The following is a 14,490-nucleotide window of genomic DNA, read 5'->3' on the forward strand; positions in this document are numbered from 1 at the left end:
CCGCGCTGCCGGAAGTGAGGTGTCTCACCCCCGAAGTTCCGGCTCGCAGGGGGTGAGGAGTGTTGTTAACCGGAGCCGCCTCCGCAGTCGCGGGGATTGAGCGGGCTCGCGGCGCTGGGCTCCTGGTGAGTGGGTCCGGATCGGGCCGGGGTTGTGGTTGGAGTCGGTTCCTGGACCCTCCCCTTGAGGTCTCCGGGGTCGGCGCGCCCCTCAGCCCCGCCGCCCGATTTCGGCCTGTCAGCTGGCGGTAGACCTCAGGCGCCCGCGCGCCCGCTCTTCTGAGGCTGGGCCCCGCCTGCGACGCTGGTAGCTCCTGGCGCGTACAGGTGCACGACCGCGGTTGCGACCCGGGACCCTCTCAGTGGCGCCACTGCATCCTGTCGGTCGGCTGTTCCTCCGGTGCCCCAAGTTGACACTGCGCTGGGGCTTGGGGGGGCACCAATGATCCAGACTGACATACCCGGCCTGCTTCCGCGGGGCGCGCGTCGGAGCTGCCCACCCTGGCAGAGCTGTCACTGGCGCTGCCGCCCCCAGTTGCGTCCCCCGCTCCTCCAGCACCTTGGCTTCTCCCAGTCCAGGTCGCACGTTCTCACTTCTGGAGATGTGCATCCCAGCGCATCATCTTAACTTTAGGGTCAGTGGTAGCAGTTCCTCCCTGCCAATGTTGCTGCCTCTTCATTCCTCCCTAGGGGCGGCGGCTTGGCAGGCAGCGAGGAAAGAGCCCTAGATTTGAAACAAGACTGACCCAGGCTCCAGACCTTGCGTCAGTGTGGCCACTTAACCCCTTTGAGTCTGTTTTCTTATTTGGAAAATTGAGTATATGCTATTCTTAATATGATTATTGTGAAAGTGAAATGTGTTTTTCCTTCTTCCTATGTTCTGCCTCTGCATTACAGGCACTAGCTAGATGTGCTTGTATGCGCATCACACAAGTCCTTTCCTTTCTCCGTGCAGGGCTCCAGACCAGGGCAATGTTCCGCACCGCAGTGATGATGGCGGCCAGCCTGGCACTGACCGGGGCCGTGGTGGCTCATGCCTACTACCTCAAGCACCAGTTCTACCCCACTGTGGTGTACTTGACCAAGTCCAGCCCCAGCATGGCAGTGAGTTGATGGCTTTGGGAGGAACTGGGTAGGAGAGGAGGAGGAGGTTGCTTGAGACAGGGGTGGGCTAGAAGTCAGGCAAGTAGAGAAGTATCCGCCAGCTGCCTAACTTTGAATAAACTGTGATGGGGACACTGGGAGGTTCCGGAACGATGAGCCCCAGGCAAAGCTGAACGTGACCTCAAACCGTAGCCTCTCCTTACTCCTAGGTTCTGTACATCCAGGCCTTCGTCCTGGTCTTCCTCTTGGGCAAGGTGATGGGCAAGGTGTTCTTTGGACAGCTGAGAGCAGCAGAGATGGAGGTAAGATGTTCGTGGCCCCAAAGGTGAGGGCCAGGAAGCTGGGCGAGCAGTATGTCTGAGTTTACATCATTCTTCGTCCAACCTCTAGCACCTTCTGGAGCGGTCTTGGTATGCTGTCACTGAGACTTGTCTGGCCTTCACCGTCTTTCGGGATGACTTCAGCCCCCGCTTTGTCGCACTTTTCACTCTCCTTCTCTTCCTCAAGTGTTTTCACTGGCTGGCTGAAGACCGCGTGGACTTTGTGAGTCGCGACAGAAGCCAGGGAGGGGCCGGGGGGCAGGCTTGTGGAGTGAGGGCCAGGGTGGGGATGTGGAGTGCGCCCTGGCCTTCCTTATGGGCCCTTTTCTGCTCTGCCTCAGATGGAACGCAGCCCCAATATCTCCTGGCTCTTTCACTGCCGCATTATCTGTGAGTAGGACCCGTGTGAGGGGAGAGGAGGGAGCCGTTGGGAGAAAAGGCATCAAAGAGAATTGGAACATGAGAAGTCACTAACCATGGACCTGAGCCCTAGAGCCCAGGCTGTCCCCTCAGCCCACAGCTGTACAGGAAAGATAATTTAGGAAGTTAATTTGCATCATCTCTGCCCCGTTCCACTCCAGAGCTTCTCAGCTGCCTGGCCTCTTAGCTCTTTCCCTCTTCACCTGGAGCTTGGGCTTCCCCATGTCCCCTCTTGGCAGAATTAAGAGTTCCCAGGGGGCCGGGTTCAATGGAGTGTGCCCACCTGACTAGGTGGCTGGGGCCATAGTGGGCTTGAGGGTGGGAGCTGTCTTAGAGCAGGAAGTGGCTGCCAGGCCCTGGGCTGACCCCTCCAACCCCCGATTTGGGGGTCCCCCACAGCCCTTATGTTCCTCCTGGGTATCCTGGACTTCCTCTTCGTCAGCCATGCCTATCACAGCATCCTGACCCGTGGGGCCTCTGTGCAGCTGGTGTTTGGCTTTGAGGTAAAACTGGCTTGGGAGGTTGGGAGGACAAGCCTGAGGTGGCACTGCATGTACCTTGAATAACCCAACAAACCCTTACTGAGCACTTGCTTTGTGGCCGGCCCCGTGCCCTCTGCACACTCGCTCCTAGGAGAGTGGGGAAGGCACAGAAAGAGGCACCTGTGGAGGAGCAGCCCTGACCTAGCGCTCAGGGAGGGCTTCCTGGAAGTTGATGCCAGAGGAGTTGGCTGTTGATGGACAGAAGGAATTAGCTTGATGGACAACTGGGGAGGTGTGTCCCTGGCAGGGCAAAAATGTGTTTATTGACGGCAGCTCACATTTATTGAGTGCTTACTATATGCCAAACCCTGTGCTAAGCACTTAACCTGCATCTGGTTTAATCAGCAAGCCAACGTTGTTATAAAGGAACAGTTAATCCTGTCATTTTACAGACAAGCAAACTGTGGTTGAGAGAGGTCGAGCGGGTTGCTGAGTCACACCAGCTAGTGAGTGGAGGAGCTAGGAGGACCCTGGCTGTGCCCATCTGCTCGTACCATTGCACCCTGCTGTGCAGAGGCCTGGGGGTAGCAGTGTGGCTGCAGCAAGGTGGGGGCTGCAGGCTCATGTCCCTCACCCTCCGCCCCAGTATGCCATCCTGATGACTATGGTGCTCACCATCTTCATCAAGTACGTGCTGCACTCCGTGGACCTACAGAGTGAAAACCCCTGGGACAATAAGGCTGTGTACATGCTCTACACAGAGCTGTTTACAGGTGAGAGGAGCCTGGGATCCCCTGGCCCAGACGAGGTCCCCAGTCCTGCCTCCCAGGCCCCGTGACCTGCCGCTCTCTGCACACTCTTCCCCGACAGGCTTCATCAAGGTTCTGCTGTACATGGCTTTCATGACCATCATGATCAAGGTGCACACCTTCCCTCTCTTTGCCATCCGGCCTATGTACCTGGCCATGAGGTGAGCCCAGCCCAGCCACATCCCTGACCCATATCTGATCCCTTCCCTCTCTCCCCACTTTCGCTGAAATTGTCCTTTCAGGCAGTTCAAGAAAGCTGTGACAGACGCCATCATGTCTCGCCGAGCTATCCGCAACATGAACACACTGTAAGTGGGCCTGTCCTAGATGCTCTCCCAAGCTCTGCTTCAGGTCTCCCTGCCTCAGGTTCTGGTCTTGACCTGTCTTTGGCCTGTCCTAACTAGGTACCCAGATGCCACCCCTGAGGAACTGCAGGCAATGGACAATGTCTGCATCATCTGTCGAGAAGAGATGGTGACTGGTGCCAAGAGACTACCCTGCAACCACATTTTCCATACCAGGTGGGAGGAGCCCTGGGGAGCCTGCACACCAAGGGACAGGCGCTGGGAGGCAGGCCCCTAGGGAGTCTGACCGACGTGTCTTGACCTTCAGCTGCCTGCGCTCCTGGTTCCAGCGGCAGCAGACCTGCCCCACCTGCCGTATGGATGTCCTTCGTGCATCGCTGCCGACCCAGTCACCACCACCCCCTGAACCTGCGGACCAGGGACCACCACCTGCCCCCCACCCCCCACCGCTCCTGCCCCAGCCCCCAATTGTGAGTGGCCCCCCCATCTGGCCATCTAACACACTGTTGAGTACTTGCCCCAGGCTGGGTATAAGAAATACTGAGGGGAATCAGAGCCCCTGCCTCTGGAAGCTCTGTCTGGGCGAGGAAGGGTTATGGGAAGGGATGCAGATGGTTGCCGTCTTGTGTGATCGGCCTGAGCTCAGAGAGAGCCCGTGAGCAGAGGACACAGCTTCCAACCACCAGCCTCTTGCCTGTGATTCGGATCTGTCTGAATTTGGACCTTTTGTCACCACCTCCTGTCTTTTCTCCGCAGTCCCCCAGGGCCTCCTGCCCCCCTTTCCTCCAGGCATGTTCCCGCTGTGGCCCCCCATGGGCCCCTTCCCACCAGTTCCACCTCCCCCCAGCTCAGGAGAGGCTGTGGCCCCTCCATCCACCAGTGCAGGTGAGCCTTTTGGGTCCTGCTGCAGCCAGCGGGGGAGGGAGGGATGGAAGCAGAGGCCCCTCAGCCCTCGCTGATTTCCTGTTCTCGCTCTTCAGCAGCCCTTTCTCGACCCAGTGGAGCAGCCACAACCACAGCTGCTGCGGCCGGCTCTGCCCCGGCACCTGGCTCTGCCTCCACCTCCGCCTCGGAGGCTGCCCCTGCCCCAGGCTTCCCCTTCCCCCCTCCCTGGATGGGCATGCCGCTACCTCCACCTTTCGGTAAACAGGCCACTCTTGGGGTTGTTCTGGAAGGCAGGGCTTGTCAGGCCCAGGCAGCCCGGGTTAAGCCTCTACCTCTCTCCAGCCTTCCCCCCGATGCCTGTGCCTCCTGCCGGCTTTGCCGGGCTGACCCCGGAGGAGCTGCAGGCTCTGGAAGGCCATGAACGGCAGCACCTGGAGGCTCGGCTTCAGAGCCTGCGCAACATCCATACGCTGCTGGACGCCGCCATGCTGCAGATCAATCAGTACCTCACTGTGCTGGCCTCCTTGAGGTAAGTCTGCTGGGGATGGGGCGGGGTGGGGTGGGGGCTGCTGGGGGAGCCCTCCAGCAGTGGTTCTTGGCTTTTTTCCTCCTCTGCCATCCTGTGATACCTGTTGACTCGGGCCACCTATCTGCAAACCTCCAGAGTGTTTGGTGCCTTTTTACCCCCTCACTGAGAAAGCTTCTCTGCATCTAAGCAAGAGTGAGGATTATTAGAGCTGACTCTGAATCTTGTTACTTTAGAAAGTTTTTTTCCTATAGTTAAATCTTATATTCATAATTCTCACTGGTTTAGTTTATCATGCATTCTCCTGACATATGGTGACACTGTGACTGGGAATGAGTGCCCCTGATCTGAGACAGCAAACAGTCACTTGGAGCCAGCCTGGCTCCAAGTTCAAGTCCTGGTCACATGCTTTGTGACCATCATCACCTTATTTGAATAGAGGGGATTCTCATTCCTATTCACAGGCCATGTGTACTAAGTACATGGCACCCCACAGTGACAGCACAGGTGTGGAGGGGAGCTAGAGTCCGAGACCTGAGCGCTCTGTGTTTCATTCAGTAGAAGGTCTTAGTGGGTAACTTATAAGATCCCTGGCACCCTGGGGTGGAGACTCTGCAGTGACCAGGCCTAAAGTCCCTGCCTGGAGGTGGTTTAGAGTCAGTCTGTGCTGATTTACAGAACCACAGCAGTTCCATACAACACATGTTCACTTATACCCACTGGTCCCTGGGAGCTGTGGGGGCACATCAGTGCCGGACTCTACCTCGCAAGCCAACCAAGGGCAGGAGAACCCGCCTAGTCTGCCAGGATGCCAAAGCCGGGCCCGCCTCTTGTCCCTTCTCTTCCTAGGCCCCCCCGGCCTGCCACCTCAGTCAACCCCACTGAGGAGACTGCCCCTACAGTTGTCGCTGCTGCCTCCTCCACCAGCATCCCCAGCTCTCAGGCCACCACCCCATCCCCAGGAGCCTCCCCACCAGCCCCTGAACCTGAAAAGCCTCCAGGTAGTTGTGGTCAGCCTACAGGGGGATGGGGCAGGGGGCTTGTCTGGGTGCCACTTCCAACCTCTCCATCCCCAGCTCCCGAGTCAGTGGGCACCGAGGAGCCGCCTGAGGACGGAGAGCCCGATGCAGCAGAGCTCCGCCGCCGCCGCCTGCAAAAGTTGGAATCCCCTGTTGCCCACTGACATTGCCCCCGTCCTGGCCCCTGCCCCCACTCTTGAGCAGCCCTTGCTGGAACATGTCCTGCCACCAAGTGCCAGCTCCCTATCCGTACCAGGGAGTCGTAACACCCAACCCTGAGACAGGAGGTGGCATCCCCTAGGCCAAGGAGAGAAGCCTGAGGTCCCAGGTGACTGCAGCCCTTATAGTTCTGGGCAGCCTGGAGATCTTGGGCCAGTTCCGGCCTCCTTCCCCAACGCGTTGGCCCTGTGTTCTACCGGGGCTGTGAAGGCAGAACGGCGAGGCCTGAGAAGCCCTCTGCCCCACCCGCTCCCGGGAGCCCACTTGTGTGAGTGGAGTCACGCTGCAGTGCCGAACAGTATTAGCTCCCATTCCCGAGTGTGGACTCCAGGGGCCGGGGGCAGGCCAGGAACCTGTTCCCTGGCCCACCCACCAAGACTGGTACTGATGTCTTCTTACCCTAAACTCCCCGGAAGCCCTTGGTGGTAGTGGCTGTGTCCTTTATGCCCTATGACATTTCCATGCAACCACACAACTCAGGGAAAGGAGTGCCTGGGGCAGAGGAGCAGGAGGGCAGCACGGAGGGACCCGGCCCTGCCCCTCCCCCCAGACCCCTCTCTCCCCGCAGTTTGTCTAAAGTGAGACCGTCCCTGGTCTCACCCAGCAGCCACTGCCCAGCCTCCCTCCAGGCCGAGGGCTTGTGTCTGTTCTGGAACCACTGCAAGCCCCAGAATCTACGGAAGGCCACTTCTCAACTTGCAGAACTTTTCTTGAGTTTAGAAGACTTGGAGTTACTTCCTTGCTGTTATCTTTTGGCTTAAATTTTGTCTTTGAATTTGAAAGCTTGACCCCAGGAAAGAGGATCAGGAGTGCAAGGCTCTTGGTCTTTCCAGTTTAGAAAAGGCTCTGGGGTAGGTAGGGAACACGAGCCGAAGCCTGCCTGTCCCTGTCTTTTCCCCCTCGGTTTTGCGTTACATGAGTTGCTGGAGAGTTTCAGATGATTATTTAATTTGTAAATATTGTACAAATTTTAATAGCTTAAATTGTATATACAGCCTAATAAAAACTTGCATTAATGATGGGTGGAGCTGGTGTCATAGGATCAGTGGCCAGACTCCTTTTTCTTGCTCAGGCTTTAGACTTGAGAATTGGCTCCAGGAGTATTTATATACTGTCGTTGGCCACATTGTCATTAAGCTAGTAGGAAGAAATACCCATATTACATATGAAGAAACTGAGCCCCCCAAAAGTTAAGTACCTTGCTTTAGGTCAGAGACCAAGTAAGAGAGCCAGGCTCTGAATCCTGTCTTAGCCAGTCCAGTGCTGGGGTGGGGCTGGGAACTCAGGCCTTTTGGTCCTTGTGATGGATGGGACAAGTGTAAAAGTTCACTAGCTGGCGGGGGGATGAAATGGCAAGGGCAAAAGACCAGCATCTTCCTGCTTGCAAACCCGATGTCCAGCGGATACCAGGTCTGCAACCTGGGAAGAATGGCCCTATGCTGGGCTGCTAGGGGCTCCCAAGCATCCTCTTGTGGGCAGACCAGTTAAAGCTAATCTCCTAGCTTCCTGGAGATAGAAACCCAGACAGGCCCAACTCTGGTCTGGAGTGAAGCAGAGGGGACTGGGCCTTCTACCTCTCCATAGGTAGAATGAGCCCCGAGGCCAATGTGAGCATCCCTGCGCCCCTGTGCCCAGCACTGCACTTGGAACTGAACACTTCCAGAACGCACGTCTGGGTTATCTGTATTCTCCGTAGCCTCCACACGCCAGGTCTGGCCTAGAGCAAGGGCTTGGGAATGTTCGTAGCAGTGAAGATCTGAGGGCCAAGGATGGAGTGTGCCCTGTCCTGCGCTATGCTCCCCTGAACTGGCTGAGTTATTGCTTCCACCAGAGGGGCAGTTAACAACCTCCAGAATTTGAATAAGTGAGCCCAAGGAGCTCCAATGAAGGGAAAGCAGGAACAGATCAAAGTCGGGGGCAAGGGGGTACAGCTAATGACGCCCACTAGCTCAGCTGTTTCTGGTTAGCTAGCCCTTTCCCAGTGCTGGCACCTGTGTAGAGGGTCCCATTTCCCCCTTTATGCAAACAAGCCTGCTCTGAAGCCCGTCAGCCCTCTACCCTGCCCAAGCTCTCAGCCCTAGTTTCTGTACCCCGATCCTGGTTGCTCCAACACCAATCTCCCTCGAGATCCCCTGGAATCCAGTCTGTGGGGGACGCTGTCATGCAGGCTGCTCAGCTGGGCCTCAGAAGCCCTTCTCTAGGAGCCAGGCTTTGAGCTGCTGGTCAAAGTAGCCCTTGACCCGCAGGGTACCTGTCACCTCATTGACCTGGGTGATAGGTGCCTTCCCCAGCAGTGGGCTCAGAAAATCTTCCACATCCTTCTGCAGGGCCTGGGGAAAGATGACAAGCCAGGCCTGGTCAGGAGACCTTCCCCTCTAGAGGACTCTCATCCCTTCAGCCCTGAAAGGATCACAATCAGACCCTGACCCACCCACCAACTTACCCAAATGTCCCCCTCAACCTTCCGGATCACGGTCATCTGGCGGTTGCCATGTGTGATGTCCTTGTAGACAGGGATGTTGTGCATCCGAGAGCGCCGCACAAAGTAGGGCAGGTCGGGTGGGGTACCTGGGACAGAGGAATGGTGATGGGCCAAGTCTTTCCAGGCTTCATCCCACCTCGGCCGAGGCCTTTCCCCTCAGAGTCTGCAGATGATCAGTGCACCTGATGGCAAAGCCACTTCTAGACTTCAGGTCAGACCTGCTCTTTCCCTATGTTTAGAGTCAGGACCAGCTTGTTCACCCTGGTACCCTAAGGCCCAGCACAGGGCCTGGCACCAGAAAGTGCTCAGGAGAAATGAGGTCAGGACCGTACCTCCCTGGAGCTTTGGGTAACTCGCTGGGGCCAATCCTTGCCCTTCTCTGGCTCAGGGAGGATACAATCAATCTCTGGCACAAAAGCATGGGGATTTATAAGCAGTGAACACTTATCATATGCTGGACTCAGCACTAAGTGCTTTATGTGCCAAACAGATTATCTCCATTTTGCTGAAACAGATTAGAAGCTAAATGACTAACTCAAGATCACACTGGCAGTGAATAGCAGAGTCAAATTTGGACCCAGAACTGCCCAACTCCGAAGCTGTGTTCTCAGTTATGGTACATGGCCTACTGCGGGGTAGAGGGGAGATATGTCCAAGCTCTTGGGTCTTCTCTCTGTACTTCACTTTTCCTTCATGGAAAGACCTCATCCCAATAGTGTGGGCTCCATTCTTGAGCTCTTCCTTGAACATGAGATAGATCCTCACCCCAAGAGATCTCAAAGCAAGTTCTGAACCTCCTGAGTTGTTCAGAGTCTCTGCTAGGGCAGACCAACCACTAAGGAGGGGTTCCTCCCTGCAGCCTTCAAGCCATCCACATTATGCAGCTCACCTCTGGGGGGCTGCCAGCCACTAGGAGTAGGATAATGTTCATGCTTTGGGGGCTTTGGGATGCTGGTAGGGGGTAACAGGCGCTCCACAAACTTGTATTCGTCCACAGACTCCACGAAGCTGGGGTAATTGGGAGGCCCCTGGGTCTGGCTCTGAAGCAAAAACAAAAACAAAAACCAACCATATCTCTCCATCAGCCCACTCACCACCCACCCACCCAACACAGAACAAGGAGGCCTTTAGTAAGTAGTAAAAGGAAACATTAGAAGTGGCGAGAATGGCATAAACAAACAGCTGGAAATAAAGCACCAGACTTCAGTTTGTCAAGGTGCAGGGTATAAGGGGGACTAGAAAATAAATTTTAGCATTCTGAAGGGGCTGCCTTTCTTAGTCTCTCTTTGGATTCAAATAAGTGTGCGTATACTTCTGTGAGCCAATTAACCGTTAAGTCTAACTATTACAGCATATTTCAGTATTGAAAGTTTCTTCTCTAAGTTCTACAGAAACATTCTAGTTCTAGGTTAGTGATTTCAGCAATCGTGATAGTTTTCTACTCACACTCATCTGATGTGAGCCTCCCTTACCTGGAAGATTTTGGCCTCATACAGACACCACCAGGCACTGTACTGAATGCTTTAAGGGTATTGCTTTCTCTTAATTCTTAGAATGCAACAAGTAACTTACTTTATTACCCCTTTTTGCATCCAAGGAAGATTAAAACATAAAAATTCTACGTAAGGTCACACTCCGGTGTCTGTCCTCCCATTCTCCGGCCTGAAGATCCTTCTTGGACACTTCTCCCAATAGAAACCACGCAGTCCTGATAGGGCGCGGGGTTACAATGAGAACAGGGAGGCAGGGTGAAATGGCCTGTATATCATGAGCTCTAGGCTCCCAAAAGTATCGCCAAGGATCGAGCCGACCTGTGGATCCTGTGGACCAATTTCTCCTTCAAAAAATTAGGCAACGAGAGTCGATGTGCAGCCCCTCCCAGTACTGACTAACCGGGGTTGTCCTCTAACCAGGTTTCAACCCCCACACTCCGAAGGGCGCTACAGGCCCTGCCACCTCTTCTCAATCTTGTATCTGAGCTCCAGAAAAGTGCCCCCGATCAGATGGGAAAGCTAAGGCCCCAATTAGGAACGCAGTTTTCAAGGTCGCAAAGAATAACAGTGAGCCTCACACACAGCCCTCTGCCCCCAGCTCCAAGCTCAGCGCTCTCACCAGCCGCCGTGCCCTGCAGCCCGGTAGGACGCCGGTTCTCCAACCACGCAGAGAAGCCAGGAACACACTCGCTGCCATCTTGAACCAACCTCGTACACTAGCCTTCTAGGCGCGTAACCGGCCTGGCCCCGCCCCTTCCTGCGCACGTCGCTCGGGACGTAAAGGGCGCCTGCGCAAAGCGTAAGGGGGCAGGACTAGGACGGCCCTAGGCGGTATAAATATCGGAGGCCTCGCAGTCGCTCAGCAGTGACGTGAGACGCAGCAGGCGGCGAGTACGTGTACGCCCTTGCTTCTTCCTCTTTCTCGACTCCATCTTCGCGGTAGCAGCGGCGGCCACAGTACAGGTAAAATTTGGGGCACGGCTGGATCCAGAGGGCTTAATAGCGGGTTGGCCGGGAGGTCAGAGGACGCGGGAAAGATAGAGGAAGAGGGGCTGCTTTGTGGGATGGGTCTTTGTCACCACCCAACCTCCCTGGCAGGCCCACGTGAGACTCGCGATCGTCCCCGGCCCACCACTCATTCCCCGAGTCCCTCTCTCCCAGAGCATGTCTTTTCTTACAAGCATTTCTTCCCTTAGTTGCCGACATGCAGCTCTTTGTCCGCGCCCAGGAGCTACACACCCTCGAGGTGACCGGCCAGGAAACGGTCGCCCAGATCAAGGTAAGGCTGGGTGGGTAGTGCTCCCCGGGCTCCATCCTCTTGTGTTCTTTAACCTCGTTCTCCTCGGGAAGGGTAATGAGGCTCGTCTTTCCCTGTAGGCTCATGTAGCTTCTCTGGAGGGCATCGCTCCAGAAGATCAAGTCGTGCTCCTGGCAGGCACACCCCTAGAGGATGAGGCTACCCTGGGCCAGTGTGGGGTGGAGGCTCTGACCACTCTGGAAGTAGCCGGCCGCATGCTTGGAGGTGAGTTGGGGAGGACTGTCCTTTGAACTGCTTGTAAGCATGTAGTGGGTGTAAGGTGTGGAGATCAGTATCCTCAATCCAGGGTGGTTCTTCCTGTTTACCGCAGACTGAGCTCTTGAGATCTTGAGAGATCCGTGGGAGATCGAGCCAGAGTATAGTTCTATTTCATCGGTTACTTATTAGATCCTTGTCTATTTGTTTCCTCACTAACGTCAAGGGGTTAGAAGAGATTCTCCAAGGTGCTCTTATGTTCTTGTTTAAAGTCAGGTGCTAGGAAATCCTGAAGTGAAACCCTAGCTTGTACCAGACTAGGCCTTGCTGGTCAAGCATCACATCTTTGCAGCTTTGTTCTCACCCCTGTGGGGCCTTTTTGCTGTCCTAACTACTCGTTTTCCTTTTCCACCGCAGGTAAAGTCCATGGTTCCCTGGCCCGTGCTGGGAAAGTAAGAGGTCAGACTCCCAAGGTAGGTGAGATTACTGGTGGTGTCCTTTGGACTTTGTTTTTTTTTTCCTATCACAGCTAATCTAAGACCTGTGGCTCTCGAACTGTCTTCTCCTTCCCTGAAGCTGAGAAGGCATGGAAGAGGTCAACCAGAATCTAATCAGCCCTCCCTTTTCTCAGGTGGCCAAACAGGAGAAGAAGAAGAAGAAGACTGGTCGGGCCAAGCGGCGGATGCAGTACAACCGGCGTTTTGTCAATGTCGTGCCCACCTTTGGCAAGAAGAAGGGCCCCAATGCCAACTCTTAAGTTCTCTGTAACCTGGGCTTTCTCTAATAAAGCCACTTAGCCAGTCATCTTGTTTCATTTTCATTTCCAGGGCCTCGGGGAGAGAGATGGCTTTTAGGGCTGGCGGTGTTTCCACTAGAACAGTGACTTTTCATTTTGGTTTCTTGGCAGTGTCAAATTAGGCAGAGGCAGAGGCCCTTGGAGGAGGGCTGGGTAAACTATAAGAAAAGGCTTCCTGTGAAAACTAGTAACCACAGACACCAGCCTTTCAAATGTAGACTTGGAGAAATTGCTCATCTCAACTTGATAATTTCCCCAAATCTTTTTTGTTGTTGTTGATATCGTTGTTCTTTTAGACAGAAGATAGCAGGAATTATGGGAGGTTTTATGGAGGCAGCAATGGCGGGGAGGATTCCAGCAGAAGATCTGGCCTTTCCCTGAACTTGGGACCAGCTGTGTCCTTAATGGAGTCCAGGATAGGAACGTGATCTGCCTCAGCTTCGGAAAGCATTGGCTGCTTACATTGGCCCTGCAGTAACCTTGTTTGTACTTCTGATATCCTAGCTGGCCTTGCTAACCTAATCACAGCTCAGGTCGATCAGTTGATATTTCCATGTTCCCAGAAATACAGTTCTCTGGAGCTGATTCAAGATTCCCTGTTGGCAACACATGCATACCCACTCATTCAGCTAAAGCTTTTGAACCTGCTGCTTTCTGGAATACAGCATACTGTGAGGTAAAGACTTGGTCTAGACTTGGACTGCCTTTAGTTTGGATCCTCACTCCATTTATAATTAATCTCTGCCGCCATCTCTTGAGAGTTGCTATGAGGATTAAATAAAGGATGTAAAGTGCTTAGTTCAGCACCTGTCACCAATGTTCAAATATATTGCCTGGTTTTGTCTCTTTAGACATGGCCTCCTAGGAATTTAGATTCTTGGGTGGAAAGTCAGGAAACTAAATAAAAGAGTTACAGCCTCAAAGAAAGTAAGTAATGTGCTGTTAGGTAGATGGGACATACTATCCTAGGGAAGCTCTCTGAAGATGGACTGTCAACTGAAGAAGCCAATCAAGTGATGAGATGAAAGTTCCAGTGGAGATGACTATGTGCAGAGGTGTGCGACAGATCCTGCAGCATGTTGTCTGTCAGACATGGAGAGGAGTTTGAGTCCAAATGCACTGGTTGGTCACCAAGGATGGAATGATGTTAAGCAAGGGACTGATGTGATCTGATTTGTGGTCTAATACTTTTCTCAGGCTGATTTTTCTGGGAGGATGGCAAGAAAGTAAGGAAACTAGTTAAGGTGGTGTCATCCAGTTGAGCAAGTAGTTTAGACCACCAAAGGTGGTGGGGATGGAAACAATGAACAGACACGAAGGTCATCTAATCCATCTAGATCTTGGTAGGGGAATTATGATCCATACTGAAATAAATACAAGGTATTGTGAAGGCAGAACTGACTCGAGGTGCGATTGAATGTGAGATGAGGGACCAAAGAACCAGACCTCATTTCAGGGGTGCCATGGATCAACGTCACAGCGCTTGGTAGGGTTTATGGGTTATTGCTCCCATTCTGCCACAAACTGTAAGCTCCATTAGAATAGGACCCATCTCTTTGCTCAGTGTGTTTTTGGTGCCTAGTGTGGAATCTTCACTTTAAAGTTGGATAAACGATAAGTTTGAAGGAGGAAATCAAACAGGAACTTAGGTTAAATGCTTCTTTGTTGAGAAGAGGGAAAATTCCCCCAACACACACACACACCTAACCTAGGCTAGGTACCCCACCTTGGGCTTTCTTCCACTCTCCTCCCTTTGTGTCTCCTAGTAGAATGGCTGTCCCTCCAGAGCAGGGGCGCGCCTCATCTCTCAGGGGCCTGACACAATTAATGGCCCCACGTAAGTTCTTGGCAAAGACCAATTACAGTTTCTGCGCTTGACAGTGCTAAGGAAGCAACCACTAGGGGGCGAACTGGTACCGGCGAAGAGAGCCTGACGCACTCGATACTGCCTCTCACCTCGCAGGGCGGAGCTCGTACGCCACGAACCGCTCCTGCGCCGGCCCAAGCCCTACTTGACGGGGGTGGGGCTTGGCTTCCGAGTGTGGGCGGGAATTGTCAAGAGTCTTCGGGGAGCTCTGGGTAAGCGCTGCGTCGCCCCACAAAGAAGCGGAAGTAACC

The 14,490-nt window shown here is 54.2% G+C and overlaps 3 protein-coding genes across 4 annotated transcripts; 2 read left to right on the forward strand and 1 right to left on the reverse strand.

Annotated features, from left to right (window-relative positions):
* Window positions 1-5: 5 nt before the first annotated feature.
* Window positions 6-7,107, forward strand: SYVN1 (synoviolin 1). Of its 2 annotated transcripts, none has more exons than XM_039840983.1 (16): window positions 6-125; window positions 955-1,103; window positions 1,313-1,405; window positions 1,494-1,646; window positions 1,765-1,813; window positions 2,243-2,346; window positions 2,972-3,098; window positions 3,196-3,295; window positions 3,377-3,442; window positions 3,539-3,655; window positions 3,747-3,913; window positions 4,196-4,324; window positions 4,420-4,581; window positions 4,667-4,853; window positions 5,700-5,851; window positions 5,927-7,107. In XM_039840983.1, the coding sequence occupies exons 2-16, from the start codon at window positions 972-974 to the stop codon at window positions 6,031-6,033; spliced, it is 1,845 nt and encodes a 614-aa protein (XP_039696917.1). In that variant the 5' UTR covers window positions 6-125; window positions 955-971; the 3' UTR covers window positions 6,034-7,107. The 2 variants fall into 2 exon arrangements, with proteins under 2 accessions (XP_039696917.1, XP_039696919.1); XM_039840985.1 differs by having other exon boundaries at window positions 4,423-4,581.
* Window positions 7,020-10,839, reverse strand: MRPL49 (mitochondrial ribosomal protein L49). The gene is made up of 4 exons (XM_039840981.1): window positions 10,683-10,839; window positions 9,460-9,610; window positions 8,532-8,656; window positions 7,020-8,418 (listed from the first exon to the last, which is right to left on the reverse strand). The coding sequence occupies exons 1-4, from the start codon at window positions 10,758-10,760 to the stop codon at window positions 8,272-8,274; spliced, it is 501 nt and encodes a 166-aa protein (XP_039696915.1). The 5' UTR covers window positions 10,761-10,839; the 3' UTR covers window positions 7,020-8,271.
* Window positions 10,840-10,872: 33 nt separating this feature from the next.
* On the forward strand, window positions 10,873-12,380 carry FAU (FAU ubiquitin like and ribosomal protein S30 fusion). Its single transcript, XM_039840982.1, has 5 exons — window positions 10,873-11,026; window positions 11,260-11,342; window positions 11,441-11,585; window positions 11,994-12,049; window positions 12,208-12,380. Exons 2-5 carry the CDS (start codon window positions 11,268-11,270, stop codon window positions 12,331-12,333), a joined length of 402 nt encoding a protein of 133 aa, XP_039696916.1. The 5' UTR covers window positions 10,873-11,026; window positions 11,260-11,267; the 3' UTR covers window positions 12,334-12,380.
* Window positions 12,381-14,490: the final 2,110 nt, after the last annotated feature.

This window comes from Pteropus medius, unplaced genomic scaffold (assembly GCF_902729225.1).
Source record: "Pteropus medius unplaced genomic scaffold, Ma_sr-lr_union100, whole genome shotgun sequence".
Classification (NCBI taxonomy): Eukaryota; Metazoa; Chordata; class Mammalia; order Chiroptera; family Pteropodidae; genus Pteropus; species Pteropus medius.